The sequence below is a fragment of the Tamandua tetradactyla genome, chromosome 14 (assembly GCF_023851605.1).
Source record: "Tamandua tetradactyla isolate mTamTet1 chromosome 14, mTamTet1.pri, whole genome shotgun sequence".
Lineage (NCBI taxonomy): Eukaryota > Metazoa > Chordata > Mammalia > Pilosa > Myrmecophagidae > Tamandua > Tamandua tetradactyla.
The window spans coordinates 81,936,083-81,957,189 of NC_135340.1; the positions used below are offsets into that span (position 1 = coordinate 81,936,083).

Genomic DNA, 21,107 nt, shown 5'->3' on the forward strand with positions numbered 1-21,107 from the left:
GACTGTATGTAACCCTGGCTCCTACCTACTCACCTCCCAAACAAGGAAACTCGGCCATCCATTGTCAGAGCAGAAGGAGCCCCATATCAGCTGGCCCGAGGGTCACAATCACTGTGAGTCAGACAAACAGGCTGTGGGCCTACTGCAGAAGATTCACCAGAGAGCTTCCTATAAAAGACGAAATGGATCCCTGGGAGCAGCCAGGCCAGACTTGCAGAATCAGAAAGGAGTAGGTTTGGGACCAAAGCCTAGGAATCAGTGTCTTCAACAAATTCCTCAGGGGATTTTCACAGATAGCACCAGGTACAGACACTTTTGTTTTGTTTTTAATTTATTTATTTATTAATTAAAAAATTAAGAACAAACAAAAACATTAACATATCATTCCATTCTACATATATAATCAGTAATTCTCAATATCATCACATAGTTGCATATTCATCATTTCTTAGAACATTTGCATCAGTTCAGAAAAAGAAATAAAAAGACAACAGAAAAAGAGATAAAATTATAACAGAGAAAAAAAAAAGATTATACATACCATACCCCTTACCCGTCGCTTTCATTTATCAACAGCATTTCAAACTAAATTTATTTTAACATTTGTTCCCCCTATTATTTATTTTTATTCCATATGTTCTACTTGTCTGTTGATAAGGTAGATAAAAGGAGCATCAGACACAAGGTTTTCACAATCACACAGTCACATTGTGAAAGCTGTATCATTATTCAATCATCATCAAGAAGCATGGCTACTGGAACACAGCAGGTTCAGACACTTTTAATCTGGTCCAATCGCCTCACTTTTCCTGGGGAAACTGAGGCCCAAATAGGCCTGGAGCCCGTTTCAACAGAACCAAAATCTGAAATTAGGTCTTCTGATTCTCAGGCGGATGTGTTTTCCAGGCCATCAGGAACCTGCAGGACTCAAAAGGACTACCCATCATTTATGTGTTTTAATTTTCTCTAAATAACTGTTACTAATGTACATTCTTTTTTTAATTTTTTACTAATTGTGCTGGTTTGAAAGCATGTATGTCCCCTAGAAAAGCCATGTTTTAATCTAAATCCCATTTCAAAAAGGCAGAATAATCTGTATTCAATACTGTATGTTTGAATCTGTAATTAGATCATCTCCCTGGAGATATAACCTAATCAAGAATGGTTGTTAAGTTGGATTGGGGGAAATGTGTCTCCACCTGTTTGGATGGGTCTTAATTAGTTTCTGGAGTCCTATAAAAGAGGGAACATTTTGGAGAATGAGAGAGATTCAGAAAGCGCAGAGCAGAACGACATAGCCGTGAGAAGCAGAGTCCACCAGCCAGCGACCTTTGGAGATGAAGAAAAAAAATGCCTCCCAGGGAGCGTCATGAAACAGGAAGCCAGAAGAAGCTAGCAGATGACACCATGTTTGCCATGTACCCTTCCAGCTGAGAGAGAAGCCCTGACTGTGTTTGCCATGTGCCTTCTCACTTGAGAGAGAAACCCTGAACTTCATCGGCCTTCTTGAACCAAGGTATCTTTCCCTGGATGCCTATGATTGGACATTTCTATAGACTTGCTTTAATTGGGACATTTTCTTGGCCTTAGAACTACTTAATTCCTCTTTTTAAAAGCCATTCTGTTTCTGGTATATTGCATTCCAGCAGCTGGTAAACTAGAACACTATTGTATACATTTTATAGATTCAAATACAGATAGTTTCAACAAGACTTGTATGGAAAACCAGTTCCTCGCCCATGCTGCCCTGCCCCTCCCCACAGCAAACATTTCCAACTCTTTCAGCTGATTCTTTGGTTATTTTACAACCATCCTTGGCATTGTCTGCATTTTCACAATGAGCATGCAATCTTTTTATTATTTTTATTTGTTTGGAATAATACAGTTAGGACAGACTGCCAGGCCTGGAACAGGTCTGGGACTCCATGGGCATTGCGAGTGCCCCAAGGTCACAGGGCACAGGCCACCAGCTCTTCCAGGGCTTGCTCCTGGTGGTTGCCATGGACAAGCAGCACCTCCTTGATCCGGTCTTGCTGGAAGCCCATGTCGCTGAACTGCTCCCAGAGACGCAGGAACTCCCCTGCCTGAGGAAGGGGAGGCAGGAAGGGTGCTGGGGGATGTTGTGCAAGGCCTAGCCTCTGCCCTTGGGGGTCTCCACACCAGTGCCCACTGCACTTAATCCCTCCAGGCCAGGTAAGTCTGGTCCTGGATAGCACCTGCTGCCCTCCTGTGGGTCATGATATCCCCCCACCCCACGTCCTCTGCCAAGGAAGGCAGACCTCGGTCTGGCTTCCACCTCCTCTCTGTGCTGGGGCAATGGGGGAAGAAATAGCAAGGTGTCCAGAGATGAACAGCCCAAGGTCTCTGCGCACTGCCAAGATTTCGTACATGCAGCCCGAGCCTTCCTTCCCCCTCCTGGCCCCCAGCCCCTCTTGCTCACTTCTCCCACCCCCCCTCCACCCCTCTGGCCCCTTCTCTCTGGCCCACCTTTCTACCTACTCTCCCCTCCCTTCTGTCACCTCCTCGGCCTCAATGATGTGCTGCTCTGCCAAGCCCAGGCCATCTGCCTATTGTGGACAGGCCGCACTTATAGGGTGCTTAGAATTTACAGTGGGGACCAACAGGCAGGTGTTCTGGGTTTCCAGGTAGATAGCGAACTGCCAGAATAGAGGACACAACCTTCTTTATACTACCATAGTACCCATCTGGGTGTCTGACAAATATTCTTTATGTTGATTCAGTTAAACAAAACAAAACCTCTGCTTCTTTCTGTGCTTCCTGTTTCCTCCTCACCTCTTCCCCTTCCCCCATAGTTCCTCTCCCTGGGCCGGCTGAGCTATTTCATGGACTATCTCCTGACCCCCACGAGCTGGCTCTGCTTGGCCCTGCCTGGCTTAGGGACCAGTGTGCTCCCTCTACACCAGGCTTGTGTGTTTGCCCTGGGGCCCAGGCAGGAGACCATGCTGACCTGGCTCTCGGAGAACTGGAACATCTCCATGGCCTCCTCCACCAGGCCCTCCTCGTAGCCCTGTCGCAGCAGGCGGTCACAGGCGCTAAGGTAGCCAAGAAACTGGGCCAGAAGGAGTCAGAGAGGGAGAGGCAGTAAGAGGAGAGGCAGGGGCAGCAGAACAAGGTGGAGCCCAGGTCCAGGCTGGCCTGGGCAATCCAGGACACAAAAGATGGTCCCAAAGGCCCCATGAGCCAAGAGAGGAGGGACAGAGGCCTCCTCTGGGGGGTTGGGGACAGGTGGACAGCAGTAAGTCGTTGCCAAGTATCTGAAATTGGGGACTGGAATCCAGGAAAAGGGCTGCAACCTCAGCTAGGGTGTTCCCAAAACCTAACTGGGGAAGAGGAAGGCCTCAAAATAGGCATGTCTCGTGGAGAGGTTATCTTGGAGGTTATACTTACGCTTTATATAGAAATCACCTTTTTAGTTAAGGTGTTTTGGAGAGGCTGGAGGGAACTGCCTGAAAATGTAGAGCTGTGTTCTAGTAGCTATGTTTCTTGAAGATGATCGTATAATGACACAGGTTTCACAGTGTGACTGTGTGATTGTGAAAACTGTCCGACGCTCCTTTTATCTACCCTGTCAATGAATGAGTAAAACACATGGATTGGAGATGGGTAGATACCAGGGGGAACAAATGTTAGGGTAGATTTAGTAGATCGGGATGCTGGTGAGCGGTGAAGGGTAGGGGCAGGGTGTATGGTATGCATGAATTTTTTTCTTTTTTCTTTTTCTGGATTGATGCAAATGTTCCGAGAGGTGATCGTAGTGATGAATGTACAACTGTGTGATGATATTGTGAGTTATTGTTTATATGCCAAGAGTGGAATGATCATATGGTGAGAATGTTCATGTTTGTATGTTGTTATGTTTAAAGAAAATTTAAAAATCAAAAAAAAAAAAAAATAGGCATGTCTCACCTCCCGACCCCCCAGGCAATCCTACATATATGCACCCCCCACCCCAGCCTGTCCACCACCAGACACGTGCAACACTGTCAGTGCATGAGCCCTGCTATGCACCAGTGCTGGAAAGGGGAGGGAGACGGAGGAGGATCCTACAGGGCTGAAGACCTGTTCAAGTCCCTCCCTGCTGAAGCCATCAGGGGCTCCTTGTGTCCTCAGGATAGAGCCCTGCCTCCTTACGAGGGCTCAGAGGTCCTTTCTGGCCCCTGCCACCAGCTCAGCTCCTCCCCCCCTCTTCTATCCCTCAGCCAAGACCAGCCTCACGCACAGTGACCTCTCAGTCTGTGCTGGGTGCTGGTCTTACGGCTCCCCCAGGCCCCGAGCTTCCTCTGTTACAGCACACATCACTTTATAATCGCTTTACTTAACTTTTTGTTCCATGAGGGAAGGGTCGTGTCAGTCTTTTTCACTATTACATTCCCAGCACCCCCCGCATGACAGGTAGAAGGAGATCAATAAATGTATTCTGAGTTTACAAAATGACTTAATAACTACCTTCAAGGAGCCCACATTTTAGTGGAGGAGATAAACCAGATACATGAAAACATCAGTGCCAGGCAAATCAAAGTAGGATTTATAGGGAAAAGGTGCCAAGGGAGGGCTCTAGAGCGTAAAAATTATGGGTGTACACAGAGAAGGAACAGGTCGGGTTTCTGCAGACCTTCAGAGCTGTGCAGAAAGCATGGGCCATCTAGACTAATGGTTTTTAAATGTTTAAGCTTCTGAACTGTTTCACAAGCACAAGAAGGCTTCAACAAAAACAGTAAGGTCAGAGCTGCTCTGGAAGGAAGGGGAAGCCTGGTGTCTAGTGTTCCTGCCCTGAGGAACTCCCCAGAATGCCTAGACTTGGCTCTAAGCAGTTTGAAAACTTCCATCCAAACTCTGTTTTCACAGTTGAGGAAACTGAGGTCTAGGCAGGGCAGGTGGCCAGTCCCTTGTCCATCAGCTGCTAATAGTTAAAGGAGGGGCTCTGAGTGCCTAGGAAGTAGATGGGGGTTCCAAAGGTGAAAACAGGAGGGAGAGAAGGGCAGATGGTGCATGCTCACTTTACCCCTTGGTTCATTCACAGCAATGCTTCTCAACCTTGGTGCTCATGCAACCAACTGCGGAGCTTTGAAAATGAAGGCTGCCTGGGGCCCACCTCCAGGGATTCTGAAGTAATTGGTCTGGGTGTAGCCTGGGCACGAGGAGTTTTTATAGTTTTTCATGTGATTCTAATGTGCAGCCAAGGATAAGAATCACTGATTCAAGGGAAGGTTGACCTCAATCCACACCAGCAGGCCCCGTGCCAGGCTACACATCAGACCCATCTGCAGGTCTGTTAAAATTATAGCTCCATGGGCCTCACCCCAGAGTCACTCACTGCAGCCCTTCAGGGTGTGTGGTCTGTAAATTTATATTTGTAAAGATTCTGCTGTTTGGTCAGCTTTGGGACCCAAACGGACTGTAAAAGCCACCAGGCCTGCCTCTCAGGCCCCAGGACAGGTGAGGGCATCACCTTCAAACCCAGATGTAGGACTCTTAGAAGTCGCTGACTCCAAATATTCATTTCCCCTTCATTCTGGGAATGAGGAAACTGAGACTCAAAGAGGGAGCCGGAGAAAATGTTAAAATCGGTCAATCTGAGTGTCTGCGTAGGTAGGGGTAATCTGGAGTTCATTGTGTGGGGTTTGTATTATTTTTGTAACTGTCCTGTAGGTTTGAAAGTATTTCAAAACAAAAAGTTTAAAAAAAAAAAAAAGAGGAGCTTGAGTCCCAAGCAAGTCTGGGTCTGGCCTAAGGATCCTCACACGTGCCACCTACATCTGTCCTTCAGGCATTCAGTGGGTACATTTTCTGTTGTGGAAGGAAGGAGTGCTGGACAAAGCTTGTCTTTGAGTTCTCCTCTTCCCTCCCTGATTCTTCTAAGTGCCCCATATCCATCACCTCACAACCCTCCCTCCTTGGCCATCATTTATTTCTATGGCCAAAAAAAGGATCTACTGCCATTGTGTAACTTTCAGGTGGTGAAGGAACTTGAACCCAAAGGAGCTGCTCAGTTAATGGTGGAACCTCATAGAACTGAGGGAAAATACTAACTTGGTAGGGGAAGGAAGGTGAAGTCATCTGACAGCCCCTCAAGTCTGCCTCTTGGGGCCTGGCCCCTGACTGCCCTCTGGGGAAGAGGACCACCCAGAGATCTGGTGGGCCAGGAAGGGGTCAGTCCATGGCTGGAACACAACATTCCGCATGCGAGGGGATCCTTCTAGCCAGTGCCTGTGCTGATTCCAAGTAATCATCACACCCATGGATTTGGCCTGAGACCCCATCCTCATCACTGGGCCTGGAGGGTCAGACACCCTGCCATGGACCTTCCCCCTACCAGTCCTCCTGACCGGCTTCTTGGCAGAGGTCCTGGCTTTTCTATGACAGCTGTAGGTAGGGGCTTTAGCTTTCGATCTGCTCCTAAATCTCAGATCAGCCCGGGGTGTGGTCCTGGGAAGTTCTCACACGAAAATGAGAGACTAGCACTGTGCAGCAACAATTCAGAGTCAGACCAGGCTGGCCTCAACCTGGTGTCATGAGCGACTGGCTGTATGAACTTCTCTGGTCCCGGTTTTCTCATTTGCAAAGTGGGGACATGAACAGCTGCTTTGCAGAATTGAGAAGACCTAATTGAATTATTTCAGGTTGAAAGACTGGCATAAAAGACGTTCAATAAATGTTAGCTTCTCGTGGAGATTACCATGTCAGAAGTTTTCTTCCAGGACAGGACAAAGACTGATGAAGTGCGAGTAGACCAGAAGCAGGAGTAGGTGGGAAGGGGATCAGGTATATTTCCCACCTCCCTTGCCAACCTAGCACAACCTGCTTCCAGTTGCAGTTTAGGAGATACTCTCCTTCTGATACGCCCTCCCCCAGGAGCAGGATTCTCCAGTCCTCAGACACTCAACGTTCGGCACTTACCAGATTACTGAAAGTGCTGTCCAAGTCTCCTGATGGTCCAAGCCACCCAATGGGGCAGGGACAGGAGAAAGGAATAAGTGCCAACCACCCTGGACTTTTCAGTACCTGTGGCCCAGCTTTCCAATTACAAAGAGCCCCTGATGTTTGGAAAACAATGTGGAGATGGAGGGATGTGGGTTCAGGCAATAGCATTCATTCTCCTCCTGCTCTGCCCCTGCTCATAATCCTTTCATGCCTCCTTTTACTTCAGTCCAGCATCCAAGGCACCATCAATCTGCCTCCACCTTCCTTTCCATGTCTCATTTCCTTCTAGCCTGCGTACTGCACCCTCTCCTCCAGCAAGACTGATCTCTTCAGGGCCTTCCAAACACTTTCTTCCTACCTCTACTCCTTCACTCACACCATCACTCTTGTCTGGAATACCACATATTCTCCTTTCCACCAATTCAGGTCTCATGTATCCTTCAAATCCAGTTCAGGGCTTGGCACCCCCATGAAGTCTTTTTGATCATCGGGACCTCCTTGTAGTAGATTAAGAATGGCCATAAAGTCTTTGCAGCTCCTTTCATTATGAGGCAGAGCTATTTTCTGTCCCCTTAATTCTGGTCTTGTGACATGTTTTGACCAGAATGAGGCCCAAGTGACTATGTATAAAAGATTAGCCTAGGCCTCAAGAGGGTTTGCAAGCTTTCACTCTTACATTCTTAGAACCAATTCACCATGTGAAGAAGCCTAGACTAATTTGTTGGAGATGTGGCCTGGTGACAGGTATCACTATCCACCAGACTGAGAGTGAGGCCATCTTATAGCCTCTAGTTCCCATTGAGTCATTTCCTCCCCCTCCCCCACAAGAGGGACCTCAGGTGAGACCAGTGGAGGAACCACCCAGCTGAGCCTTCTCCAAACTGCCAAACCACAGAACTGTGAGTAAATAAATGTCTGTTTTAAGCCACTCAGCTTTTGATTGGTTTCTTACACAGCAGCAGATAACTAAATCACCCCTGGAGCATGCCTGCCTTTCTGCTTCCAGGTATCACTGGCACCTATCTTTTGGCACTTCAGGGGCTCTAACTCTCCTGAATGTGGTCTCACTTTCTTGGCTTGCATTGGGGGTCAAAACCTGTTCCAAATCTTAGAGTAGTCTGAGTGTTATTCTTTAAGTGTCTTTAACTTCCAGTAAGAGTGTGAACTATCTGAGAATAGAATCGGTAGACACTGTGATGTACTTTCCAGATCCCTCCTTCAATGAAGGACTTCTCTCAGATGCTAAGAGAGTTAGTAAATACCCTTCAGCTGGCCATCCCCTCTGGGACTGCCTCAGCTGCAGATAGCCACTTATCTTAGCATCTCCCTTCCAAGGGTAGCCCAAGCCCAGTGAATGATTGAAGTAGGGGTGTAAAGATCTTACCATCTGTGCCAGTTTGAAAAGATGTGCATACTCTAGAAAAAGCCATGTTTTAATCCTAATCCCATTTTGTAAAGGCAGCTGTTTCTTCTAATCCCTATTCAGTACTGTATGTTTGAAACTTTAATTGGATTATCTCCCTGAAGATGTGACTCAATCAAGAGTGGTTGTTAAACTGGATTAGGTGGGTCTTGATTAGTTTACTGGAATCCTATAAAAGAGGAAACATTTTGAAGAAAGCAGAAGATTCAGAGAGAGCATAGAAGGACGATAGAATGCTGCAGAACCACCAAGCAGAGTCCAACAGCCAGCGACTTTCGGAGATGAAGGAGGAAAACACCTCCCAGGGAGCTGGAGAGGAAGCTAGCAGATGATGCCATGTTAGCCATGTGCCCTTCCAGCTGAAAGAGAAACCCTGATCATGTTTGCCATGTGCCTTTCCACTTGAGAGAGAGAAACCCTGAACTTCATCGGCCTTTTTGAATCAAGGTATCTTTCCCTGGATGCCTTAGATTGGACATTTCTATAGACTTGCTTTAACTGGAACATTTCCATGGCCTAAACACTGTTAACTTGCAACTTACTAAATTCCCCCTTTTAAAAGCCATTCTGTTTCTGGTATATTGCATTCTGGCAGCTAGTAAACTAGAACACCATCTCAGCTCTATTCACCACAACTTGGAAGGATCATATGTATTCCAGAGCTATAAGGTTGGCTGAGGCTGCTGTCGGACCTACAGTGATGCTCAACTTCTCTCCTTGTGCATTCCTGCTTTTGTCCCCTCCCTTCCACAGGAGTTGATCCGAAGGGCCTCCTTAATAAACATGCTGCACCCAAAACTCCACTGTAGTTCGCTTCCTGGGGAGCCCAACCTACTACATGGCTATTTGAATTGAAATTTTAATTAATTACAATTGAAGTTAAAAATTCAGTTTCTCAGTCACACTAGACATGTTTCAAGTGCTCAATAAGCACATATTGCTACTGGACAGCACAGATATAGAACATCTCTATCATTGTATAAAGTTCTGTTGGACAGTACTAGAGAGGTTCCTGGCTGCCCGTATAGCTTCAGCCCCCTGTATTTGGGGCAGAGACCAGGATAGGAGGAGAATATTGAGACTCCCCAGGTGTACATGGGGCTTCCTGAGAAATGTCTGTAGAGTAGTGGTAGCATTTAGGGTGTAGAAACTTGCTCATGACCCCCAGTGAGTAATGTCAGGCTGATGTTCTGTCACTAAAGAGAAGGAAGGTAAAGAAAAACATCATATGGCCACTCACCTGGCCCCAGCTCCATAGCCCCCCATTCACCTGGCTCAGGCTCTGCCTCCCTGTCTTCTGCAGAGCCATGATGGCCCTCCGCAGGGGATACCCCAGGGCAACCACGGACTTGATGAGGTCTTGTTCTTCCTGGCTCAAGGCAGATAGCAGGTCAACCGCAGAATCAGGGTACAAGCTGTGAGAGTTAAGAGGCTGGGGCACTGTGTTACTCAGGGTTCTCTAGAGAAACAGAATTAACAGGAGAAATTTGTAAATATGAGATTTATAAAGGTATCTTTTGCAACTGTGGGAAAGGAAGAGTCCAAAATCTGTAGAGCAGGCTGTGAGGCTGGCAGCTCCAATGACAAACTCCACAAGAGAGGCTGGCTGGCTGAAGAAGCTCTTAAGGGGTCTCTCTTCTCACCTGAGAACCTTCAACTGATTGGATTATCTTGTTGTGGGAGATGTGCCTTAGTTGGTTTCAGATGTAATCAGCCACAGATGCAATCAACTGACTGATGATTGAATCAACCAGCCACGAACTATCTTTGCAGCAAAGGTCAGGCCAGTGCTTGCCTGACCAGACAACTGGTCATGATTATTTGGCCAAGTTGACACCCGCACCTTAACCATCACAGGCACTCTATCAGGGGGTGGCAGGCTGAGGGACTGAAATACAGACAGGAGATGACACCTGGCTGGGCTGGATGGCTGTGGTGCTGGAGAGACCCAAACAGTCCCTAGACTAAGAACGGTGGCTTGGAGGTGTTTCAGTTTTTGTTTTGTTTTTAGCATAACCCCTAACCCATCTGCCATCTGCCAACCCTGAACACAACAACCTGCCCTCTCTTTCTCCCCAAGGGAAGCCCAGCTGCTTCCCTGGCTCATGGGCCCTTGTGGGTGGTGGTGGGTATTCCCCATCCATCTCCAACTTCTCAGGGGGTTCCCTGCCATGGCCCCACGCTAGAGTCTGTGTTTCATCCTCAGCATAGGGAAAATCCAAATCTTAGCTGCTGAGTCAACTCCTGTGACCTTGAAAAGAGATCCTTAGCTGCTCTCTGCCTCAGTTTCCTCATTTCCAAAACAAGAATAGCATCTATCCCTTCCCCCCACCCCCGACCTCCACAGAGTTATCGCTAAAGTTAAATTTAATCTTAACCAGGAAATAACCATCCTGGCATCAAAATCTGATCCTTAAAAAAAAAAAATCTGGTCCTTGAATAGACATATCCCCTCCAGCTTACAGAGCTTCTTCTCAATTATATTTGCCTTAAACAACAATATGAGTGATAGCTAGACCAACTTTACAGGTTAGAGAAGGGGTGGCAGGGAGGTACAGCAACTTGCCCAAGGTCACAGAGCCAGCCAGTGGGAAGAGTCAGGCCTCAAGTCTGTCTTTTCAATTTGATTTCACCTTGACCTTATTCTGCCATATCTCTTGGTCTGCCTTGGTGCCGCTGAGGGACAGAAAGCCATGCCTGTCACCTCCTGATACCAAATCTGACCAACTCCATCTGGTCTAAATCCAGGTTTTGTAGATTCTGATAGTTACACAATTTGGGAGGTGTCTCTTGAAGAAAGAGGACATACAATTATGAATACAAAAAGGTATAAGGTTTGGGGGGGCAAAGTGGGGGGCATGCGGCTTAAGCTTCATTGGCCTCACTGGAAATTTACTTCTGTCCCTTACCAGACTGCAGCAGTGCTCGCTTCTCAGTGCCTGACCCTTCCCATGCTGGGCCTTGTCCCACCACACCCTTTGGCCAGAACCATCTTATAGTATTGCCCTTGTCTCTCCTAATCCAGTATCTGGCAGGAAATAACTGTGCTGAACTGAAGGACAGTTATTGAGCCTCCAGTTCAACCATTCTAGATCAAGCCTCTCCCAATTCAACAGACATTCATTGAGCACCCCCTATGGGCCAAGCAGTTGCTGGGTGCCCTGGAAACAAAAATGAATGGCATCCAATCCCTGCCCTATAAGAACTCAAAATCCACTGGAAGAGACAGGTTATTGGATTATTTAAATTATTGCGACAATCATGTACCCTAATAGAGGCAAAGCAGGTACAGGGGGAAAATCAGGAAGAGAAGACCTCTGAGCAGGGTCTATTCCTAACAAAGGGCCGCACAGTACAGGACAAGGTGGGCGAAGGTAAAAGTAGAGTGGGAAAGTGGGGAGGAGGGCATCTAGGCCGCTGTGGCCCCACCAGGGATCCAGACTGTGGGGGCTTTGGGTGGCAGAGGTTGGAGTCCTTACCGTGACTGTGGGCTTGTGGCTTCTTAAAGGATGTGTGGCCCCGGCCGTGGAGGGCCGCTGGGGCAGCTTGGGTACGCTGGGCATCTGGGGTTCGGGATGCAGGGTTGGCATGGGGTCAGGGCAGAGACTCAGCTCCCGGTGGCCACGGAAGCGGTGCAGGAGGGCACGGGAACGGACTGCCAGCCTTCCCTCTGAGAGCCGCCGTCCTGCCCCGGCCAGCTCAGACCTCACACCACGCAGCACGTCCAGGGAGCACCGACGAAGGCTGGGACTGGGGCTCCCTGGGGGCTGGGGGTCGCAGAGGCCCAGCTCCTCCTGGCTGGCAGAGGAGGCATTTTCCTGGTCCTCGTCCTGGGGTGGGTCTTGGGGTCTGGCCTCTGGGTCTTTGGCTGCAGCAGGCGCAGGCACTAGCCTGTGTTTGGGGCTGACCAGCAAGAGCCAGGCCGGAGGGGCTGATGCTATCCCGGGTGTACCGCATTGGCTCGGGAAGGGTCCCAGGACTGCGGCCTCCACACAGAAGAGAGCCTTCCTCTCCAAGCTGAAGTCATGCTGTGGAGAAAAGCGAACTTGAGACCTGGCTACGGCCAGTTAGGGCCATGGGGGTGCACCGCTTCCTAAGGCCTGGGGCATGGTGGGGAGGGGTACGGTCTGGTTGACCAAAGACTCCCCAAGGCCTAACTGGGTCTTGATTTTGAGCCCCCCGCCCCCATACCCTATTCCCACCCTTGGTTTTAGCCAGCACTGAGGTCAGTGGTCACCACTAACAATTTAAAGGCAAACTCTGGTGTGAAGGATAAAGTGAGGAATTAGGAACCTAGAATGAAATGTAGTGAAATTCATGTGTAAACCCCTTTGACATTCTGCATATAATTGAACAGTGCAATGGGACAGCATATAATTAAACAAATTTAAAATTTTCTTCAGTAAAGCTTGTTCTTAGCAAAGAGACTTCCCCCTGAGCCCAGAACTATTTGCCACTAAGCAGTCAGCAGCCAGCCTTGGAGGCTCCACCAGGCAGGCAAACATCTATTTCTAGTAACAATCTCATCCCCGCTGCCATCCAAGGTAACTTATGGGCCCAGGAAATGTAATAATTGCTACTTTTTATTGAATTCAGTAGGTTTTTATTCCCATTTCCAAATTATGAAATTGAGGCTCAGAACATTTAATTAGCCCAAGATTGGGTTGGGGTGAGTGGCTGAGCTGGGTGGGATTCTTCTCCCACATACAGACCTTTCTCCACTACATATCAGGCCACCTACAAAAGCAACTGGAGTCCACATAAACAACAATCAGTGTAACTTGAGAGTTTATAAATGAGGCAAAGATAAAATATTTCTGTTGTTTACCTTTTTAAAAATTAAGAACAGAAATATAAAAATCCTTCCAAAACCAAAGCATTACCCCCTCACATCCCCGACACAACTCTATATGGAAGAAGTAGAGCATAACCCAGATGCCCCAGTGTGGCTCAGGGACTGTCTTTTTCATTTCTGTATCCTCAAGGCCCAGGATAGGCCTGGCACAGAACGAGTATTTGTGAATGTGTGCCGAATAAACAATTATAAAAGAGATTGGAGGAAAATAGGCAGGAAGTGAGGAACAGAAAAGTGGAAAGACAGATGGGGCAGAACAATTAAGGCAGACATGGAGAGAAAGAGACTAAGAAACAAAGAGATAGCCAGGGGGGCTTAGAGCTAAAAAGATACATAGACCCAATAAAATATTAACACTTTGATTTTTGTAATAGCAGCACATGAAAAACAAATGAGAGTAGCCAGAAAAATTGGAGAAAAAAGGTAAAGGAGATTGGCCCTACTTCCTGTTAAAATATATTATAAAGCCTCAATAATTAAAACTCTGGTACTAACACAGACAGATTAAAGGTACAGAAAAGAAAGTTCAGAAATAGACCCCAATATATATGAATTCTTTCTTTCTTTTTTTTGGCTACTACTGCCATTTTTACAAATTATAATTATACAGCTTGATTTAGTCCCACAAAGTCACAAAGTAGGAAACATCCAGATAACCAAGTTGGAATAAAAAAAAAAAAAAAAACAGAGCATAGCTAGTACCCCAGAAGTTCCCAGTTACTACTCCTTCTAGGAGTAACCACTATAAGATGCTTGTTGGTTTTTTTAATGCAATTTCATGGAGATATATTCACACACCATATAATCCATCCATAGTATATAATCAATGGCTCACAGTATCATCATATAGTTGTGCATTCTTCATCACAATCAATTTAACAACATTTTCATTACTCCACAAAATAAAAAAGAACACCTCAACAGCCCATACCCCTTATCCACCATTGTCTGCTTGTCTATTTATTTATCTTTATTTTATTACTCATCTGCTCATATACTGGATAAAGGGAGTGTCAGTCACAAGGTTTTCACAATCATATCATCATAACATAAAAACCACATAGTTATACAATCATCATCAAGAATCAAGCCTACTGGATTACAGTTCAACAGTTTCAGGTATTTCCATCCAGCTATTCTAATACACTAGAAACTAAAAAGGGGTATCTATATAACGCATAAGAATAACCTCCAAAATGACCTTGACTCTATTGGAAATCTTTTAAACACTGAAACTTTGTTTTGTTTCATTTCTCCTCCCCATGTCCCACGTGGCCAGGGAGACTTATACTCCTGGGATGGTAGTGAGTTTATTTGCAAAATTGGCTTAGAGATAGAGAGGCCACATCTGAGCAACAAGAGGTTCTCTGGAGGTGACTCTTAGGCATAATTATAGGTAGGCTTAGCTTCTCCTCTGCAGGAATAAGTTTCATAAGGGCAAGTTCCAAGATTAAGGGTTTGGCTTATTAAATTGGGAGTCCCTAATGCTTGTGAGAATATCAGGAATTTCCCGGGTTGGGCTGGGGAGGGGGTGGAGTTCAATATTTCCATATTTTTCCCCAGTCCCTTAAGGGGACTTTGCAAATAAATACTATTTATTTTCTGCCCAAAATACTCTGTATCAGGGATTACATTAACCTGTACAGATAACAAGATCTCATTCCCTATTCTAGGTTCTACATAATTATGTTGTTTAAATAAACTGAGTGTACAGGTTAAATTAGATAGTGTATAAACTATCTATAGAAAATATAAACTTTGTACCAAAGAAGCATCTCTTCCTTTGCTCTCACACAGAAGTTTAAGTTTTAAAATACAGTCAACATCATTCTTTACCCTGTATTCTGATTTACCTTAGTCCTAACCATGTCTATTTCATTCATATCTCTAATTGAAGTCTGATCTGTTTTTCAGCTTAACAGTTGCTATATGGAGTAATGCCGACTTTCAGAGCTGCTGAAATCTGATTCTGAGTCTTGGGAATCACACAGATACTCAAAGTTCCAGGGAACTACCAAGTTATACACAAAGAGCTCAGTATCTCAGGATTTAGAAATAACAGTTAAAATTCAGGAATAGATGTGACTGCTGTAAGAACTTACAATCTAGGAACATTTACAGTAAGTCTTACTGAGCATTCTGTGCTCCTTAATCATCAATTGCCCAATCTCTGCCCACATTCTATTCTGTGATAATTTATGCTCTCGAATTCAATTCTCAGGGTTTGCTCATTATAGTTAGTTCATATTAGTGAGGGCTTACAATCTCTGTCCTTTCATTTCTAGCTTATATCACTCAACATAATGTCCTCAAGGTTCATTCATGTAGTTGCATGCCTCAAGACATCATTCCTTCTTGCAGCCAGTCTATATTCTGCAATATATATTGTAGATATATATGTATATACCACAGTTCATCCTTCCATTCTTCAGTTGATGCACCCTTAGGCCATCTCCTTCCAATGCAAATTGTGAATAATGCCGCCATAAACACCAGTGTGCAAATGACCATTCATGTCCCTGCTTTCAGTTTTTCCAAGTACACACCTAATAACTTGGGTTGCAGGATCATATGGCAACCCTATACTTAGCCTCCTGTGGAACCACCACACTGCCCTCCAGAGAGGCTGCACCAATCTACTTCTCTACCAACAGTGACTAGGTGTATTTCTCTCTCCACATCTTCTTCAGCACTTGTATTTTTCTGTTTATTTTTTAAACAGTTTTATTCATACACCATACAATCCATCCTAAGTAAACAATCAATGGGTTCCAGTATAATCACATAGTTATGCATTCACCACCATAATCTATATGACAACATCTCCATTTCTTCCACAAAGAAAGAAGAGGAAAAAATAAAGGAAAAAAATAAAAGGGAAGAAAACAATAAGAATCACATACCCCTCTCCTATATCTCCTTCTTAGTAACATTTAGCTTCTGTATATTGCCTTTGTTACAATTAATGGAAGAACGTTACCACTTTAACTTTAAACCCTAATTTGCATTGATTGTATTTTTTTCATCTACCATCCTTTTTTCACCACTTTGCAACACTGACATTCATTTGCCCTCCCTCATGCAAAAACTTCCTAATATTTGTACATTTATTTACTCACCATCATTATCCACACTCGGTTTCACTAAGTTATACAGTCCCAGTTTTTATCCACTATCTTTCCTTCCGGTGTCATACGTGCCCCTACCCTGCCTCTGTCGACCAGGCTCACATTCTTCTCCAAGCCTCTATCGCCTGGTCTTTTCCTATGTGCCTGTAGCACTCCCTTTCGTATTTCTTGTAGAGCAGGTCTCTTGTTCACAAACTGTATCTGTATTAAGATATTTTAAACTCTTCCTCATTTTTGAACGACAGTCATGTCAGATAGAGAATTCTTGGTTGGCAGTTTTTCTCTTTCAGCATCTTAAATATACTGCCTTTTTGCCTCCAGTCTTATCAAGCTTCCCTTGTATATGATGGATCGTTTTTCTTTTACTGCCTTCTGAATTCTTTGTCTTTGACATTTGAAAATCTGATTAGTCAGTGTCTTGGAGTAGGCCTATTCAGATGTATTCTGTTTGGGGAATGCTGCACTTCTTGGATCTATAATTTTATGTCTTTCATAAGAGTTGGGAAATTTTCAGTGATTATTTCCTCCATTATTCTTTTGGCCCCCTTTCCCTTCTCTTCTCCTTCTGGGACACCCATACACAAAACATGTATATTAGTTTGCTTTATGTTGTCGCTCAGTTCCCTAAGACCCTGTTCATGTTTTTCCATTCTTTTCCCTATCTGTTCTTTTGTGTGTAAGATTTCATATGTTGTATCCTCTAGTTCACTAATCCTTTCTTCCACTTCTTCAAATCTGCTGTTGGATGTCTCCATTGTGTTTTTCATCTCCTCTATTGTGTCTTTCATTATCATGAGTTTTGCCTTTTTTTTTTTCAAGCTTTCGTGTTCTTCTGCATGGTCATCCAATGTCTTCTTTATATCCTTTATCTCTTTTGCCATATTTTCCTCCAACTCACTGACGTGACTTTGAAGATTTGTTTGAACATTTTAAATTAGTTTATGAACTCCTATATCTCATTTGAAGTGTTAGTTTGTTCTTTTGACTGGGCCATATCTTCATGCTTCCTAGTATGACTCATGATGTTTTTGCTGGTGTCTAGGCATATGGTTTCCTTGATTAATTTATTCTGGTGGTTGTTTTCTCTCTTTTACTTAGGATTTTCTTCTTGGTTGGCCTCGTTCTCTATCTGTTCTTTGACATTCAGTTAAACTTATTTTAGATCTATAAATATAGCTTCTGTTTAACTGATTTTAATTTTCCAGCTCTTGTTTTTCTAATTCTTCCCCTGCCTATATGGAAATTTTTTTGAGGAGGGTCTTCCCAGATATGATCAACCCCAATCAGATTTCCCCAGACAAGATAGGTCTAGGTCTCAGGAAGAGGGCATAATCAGTATCACGGTTCCCTGAGGACAAGACCCAGCAGAGTGCCAGTCTTTTCCTGTGAAGCCTTTTGATTCTGTGATGTTCCTATCCTGCCCAGCAGGTGGCGCATGTTAGACTGCAGCTGCCCACCAGGGTAAACTGGTAGAGAGCCTTTAATTCTCAGCAGACCCTATTCTTGCCAGAGGCATGGTTGAGACAGTGGTTGAGGCAGAAGGTAGGCTTAAGCTGTTTCTGTTTTCTAGTCCCTGGGGTCTGAATTTGCTGAATGAGAGCCATCACTTGTGCTGGGCCCTGCCCACCCCCCTTTTCATGGGGAGAGATACAGCCTTTAGGGAAGTATCTATCTTATTCATCTGACTAGTTATTTTGTCTCTCAGACATACCTTAACTCTGCCCTTGCCTGGGGAAGTGCTGACAATTAAAAATGTCTGGGGCTTTCTTTAATGGACTGCTAAAAAAGTTGTTTAAAAGGAAAAAAAATCCTTTTCAGAGCTGGTCCCCAACTCCCTGGTTTCACCAGTCAAGAGCCAGAGTCAGTACCCAGCTCTATGTGCCCCTTTTCTTGGGGAACAGACCTTTACCAGTATTCTAAGCCCAGCCAACTCCCAAAGCCTCTCTTTTTTGTTTGCCTTTTATTTTTTTTTCCATCAGCCCCATCTCCTCACTACTGGGAGAGACCTCCAGGTTCCTTTTGTGCTTGTTTAGGATTTATCTGTGCTTAAGTTTGTATTCAGCAGTTCAAATTTGTTAATTAAATCTGCAATTAGGGCTTTCTTGAGCTCTCCTTGTCTTGCTCCTAATAGAGACTGCTGCTTCTTCCCATGGGAAAGTGACTCCAAAACCCTAGGGATGTGCATATCCCAGTATGAAGACAGGGGGTGCTCCAAGGACACCCCAGGTCAGATATGCTTTGAGTCTGTGGAATAGTAATCCCATCTAATATATCCCATTTTAACTGCCAACATTTAATAGAGGATTCTGAATAGGGTGTCTTAGTCCAGAGGAATAATTCTAATAGTGGAATGTTAGACCTAGTGATAGGCTGATAGGGAAGAGAAGGATGAGAACATTCTTGCAAAGATTCTTAGTTGCTTCATATGAGTATCTTCCCAGTTATCCAAGGTTAAAACAAGCCTTAATAGACAATCCCCATCACCCAGCCAACAGCATTCTTCATCAAACACCTTTCCTCTATTGGGTTATTTCCAAATTCCCTAAAACATATCAGAGTAGACTGGGCTACCCTTAAAAATTCAGGAACAAGGCCCCATAGAGCTTAGCATCATCTACACACTCACATACCCATAGACCCAGGGGTGAGGAGATATAGATAGAGACTCACACTTACCATGGAACCCAATAGAAGCTCCCTACAGGCTGGGATGCTGAGCTCTGGCCCAGGGACAGGCTCTGTGTCTATCACAAAGCCCCTGGGCATCTTGAAGGGAATTCCATCCAGGGCATTCATTCTGTCAGAGGAGTGTGGAGATCGAGGAGCAGGACTGGGAAGGCTGCCCAATGGCAGGATGAGAGCACAATCCTGAAGACCTGGCTGAGACCTCAAACGTCCTCACCACTTTCCTGCGTGGTCACTTAGTTGAACCCCACAAAACCAGGAGGGAAAATATGCTGCACAGAGGAGGAAATGAATAAAAACAAGAGCATTTTCACAGTAACGGGAATTGATTACTTCAGGTTTAAGTCCTACTATAGACCATTTGAATCCCAAAACCTGGTCCATCAACACTAGCTCTGAAGTGTTCCATCAAAAGACTTTTCATCCAATATTTAAGGAAGAAATAACATCAAGTTACACAAACTCTTCCAGAGAAGAGGAAAAGAAAGGATAGTTCTTATCTTGCTTTGAGTTCAGAATAAACATGATACCAAACTTGACAAAAGCATTATGTGAAAGAAAATTAGAGGCCAATCCTGAATGTGCACAGATGCAAAAATATTAATACAATTAATTATGGATAGAATAATATAGCACTGTTAATTTGCATTTATTCCAAGAATGAGAGCTTGGCCTCCAAAATCAATAGATAGGAATAGAGATGATTATCAATAGAATAAAGAGGAAAAATTACATAATTATTTATCTCCATAGGTACATAAACAGTATTTGATAAAATCAACACCCATTCATGATTTTAAAAACAACAAACATTTTAGCAACACAGGAATAGAAAGGAATTTCTTTAATTTAATAAAAATATCTCTAAAACCTCTACAACAAGCATTCCACTTAATGGTGAAATAATGAAAGACATCCCCAATATTGGAAATGAGACAAGGATGTCTCCATCATCTCTTCTGTTCATTGTACTGGCAGTCCTAGCCTGTGCAAAAAGGAAGGAAACAAAATAAACATATAAAGATTGGAAAAGAAAAGAAAAAAATAAAATAAAGATTGGAAAAGAAGAAATAAAACCACCATTATTTGTAGATGACATATTTTTAGTAGAAAATCCAAAATTATATATAGATAAAACTAATAGATTTAGTAAGTGAATTTAGCTAGGCCCTTGATGCAAGGTCAATATAAAAAAAATCAATTATAACTCTTTATGCAAAGAACGAATGACTAGTGTTAATCAGTGAGACACAAATATAAATTAGTTCTTGCAAGAACTACTTCAAAGGTAAAAAAAAAACCAAATGACTAGAGGACAACATTTTTAAAAGATAACATTTATATTAGCATCAACTACTTAGGAATACAAGACATATACAGCCTCTGCTGCACAGAAGACTATAAGACATTAGATGGAAGAACATACCATATTCATGGATTGTGGAACTCAATATTGTAAAGATACACATTCTATTTAAATTGATTTATAGATTCAATGTATAAAATTCCAGCACCTCTTTTGTTATAAATGGACAAACTGATTATAGGAGTTAAATAAAATACCAAGGGGTACATGGGTAGTTCAGTAGTAGAAGTCTTGCCTTCCATGTAGGAGACCTGAATGAGATTCCCAGCCCATGCACTCCAAACAAACAAAAAAATTCAACAAAATGGTGCTGTGATAATGTGATATTCATATGGAAAAGAATGAAATGTGACCCCCACCTCAAAGCATACTATATATATATGCTTTATATATATATATATATACACACACACACACACACAAAGGGTCAAGGAAACCCAAGACAATATTTAAAATGAAGCAACATAATTGGAAGACTTATAGCATCAGATATCAAAGCTTACTTTAAATTACAGTAATTAAGGCAGGGTGGTATTGGCATGAGAACTCACAAAGATCAAGAGAACAGAAAAGGAAACCCAGAAAAAGAGCCATGTTTATATGGATCCTTGATTTATGACAAAATTTCTTCTGCAGAATAGTAGGAAAAGAATGGTCTTTTCAATAAATAGGTCTGGGTCAAGTGAATATCCACCTGGAAAAACAAAA

At 44.0% G+C, this 21,107-nt stretch overlaps 1 protein-coding gene across 1 annotated transcript; it reads right to left on the bottom strand.

Moving 5' to 3' along the window:
• Positions 1-1,599: 1,599 nt before the first annotated feature.
• Positions 1,600-20,104, bottom strand: UBAP1L (ubiquitin associated protein 1 like). The gene is made up of 5 exons (XM_077128224.1): positions 19,025-20,104; positions 11,808-12,393; positions 9,636-9,805; positions 2,969-3,070; positions 1,600-2,084 (listed from the first exon to the last, which is right to left on the bottom strand). Exons 1-5 carry the CDS (start codon positions 19,142-19,144, stop codon positions 1,950-1,952), a joined length of 1,113 nt encoding a protein of 370 aa, XP_076984339.1. The 5' UTR covers positions 19,145-20,104; the 3' UTR covers positions 1,600-1,949.
• Positions 20,105-21,107: the final 1,003 nt, after the last annotated feature.

Excerpts from the sequence above, each read along its gene's own strand:
- UBAP1L (XM_077128224.1), bottom strand. The coding sequence starts at position 19,144 with ATGAATGCCCTGGATGGAATTCCCTTCAAGATGCCCAGGGGCTTTGTG. Across the intron at positions 12,394-19,024 it reads AGCTTCTATTGGGTTCCATG|CATGACTTCAGCTTGGAGAG; the intron begins GTAAGTGTGAGT and ends TTTTCTCCACAG. Across the intron at positions 2,085-2,968 it reads TCCAGTTCTCCGAGAGCCAG|GCAGGGGAGTTCCTGCGTCT; the intron begins GTCAGCATGGTC and ends CCCCTTCCTCAG.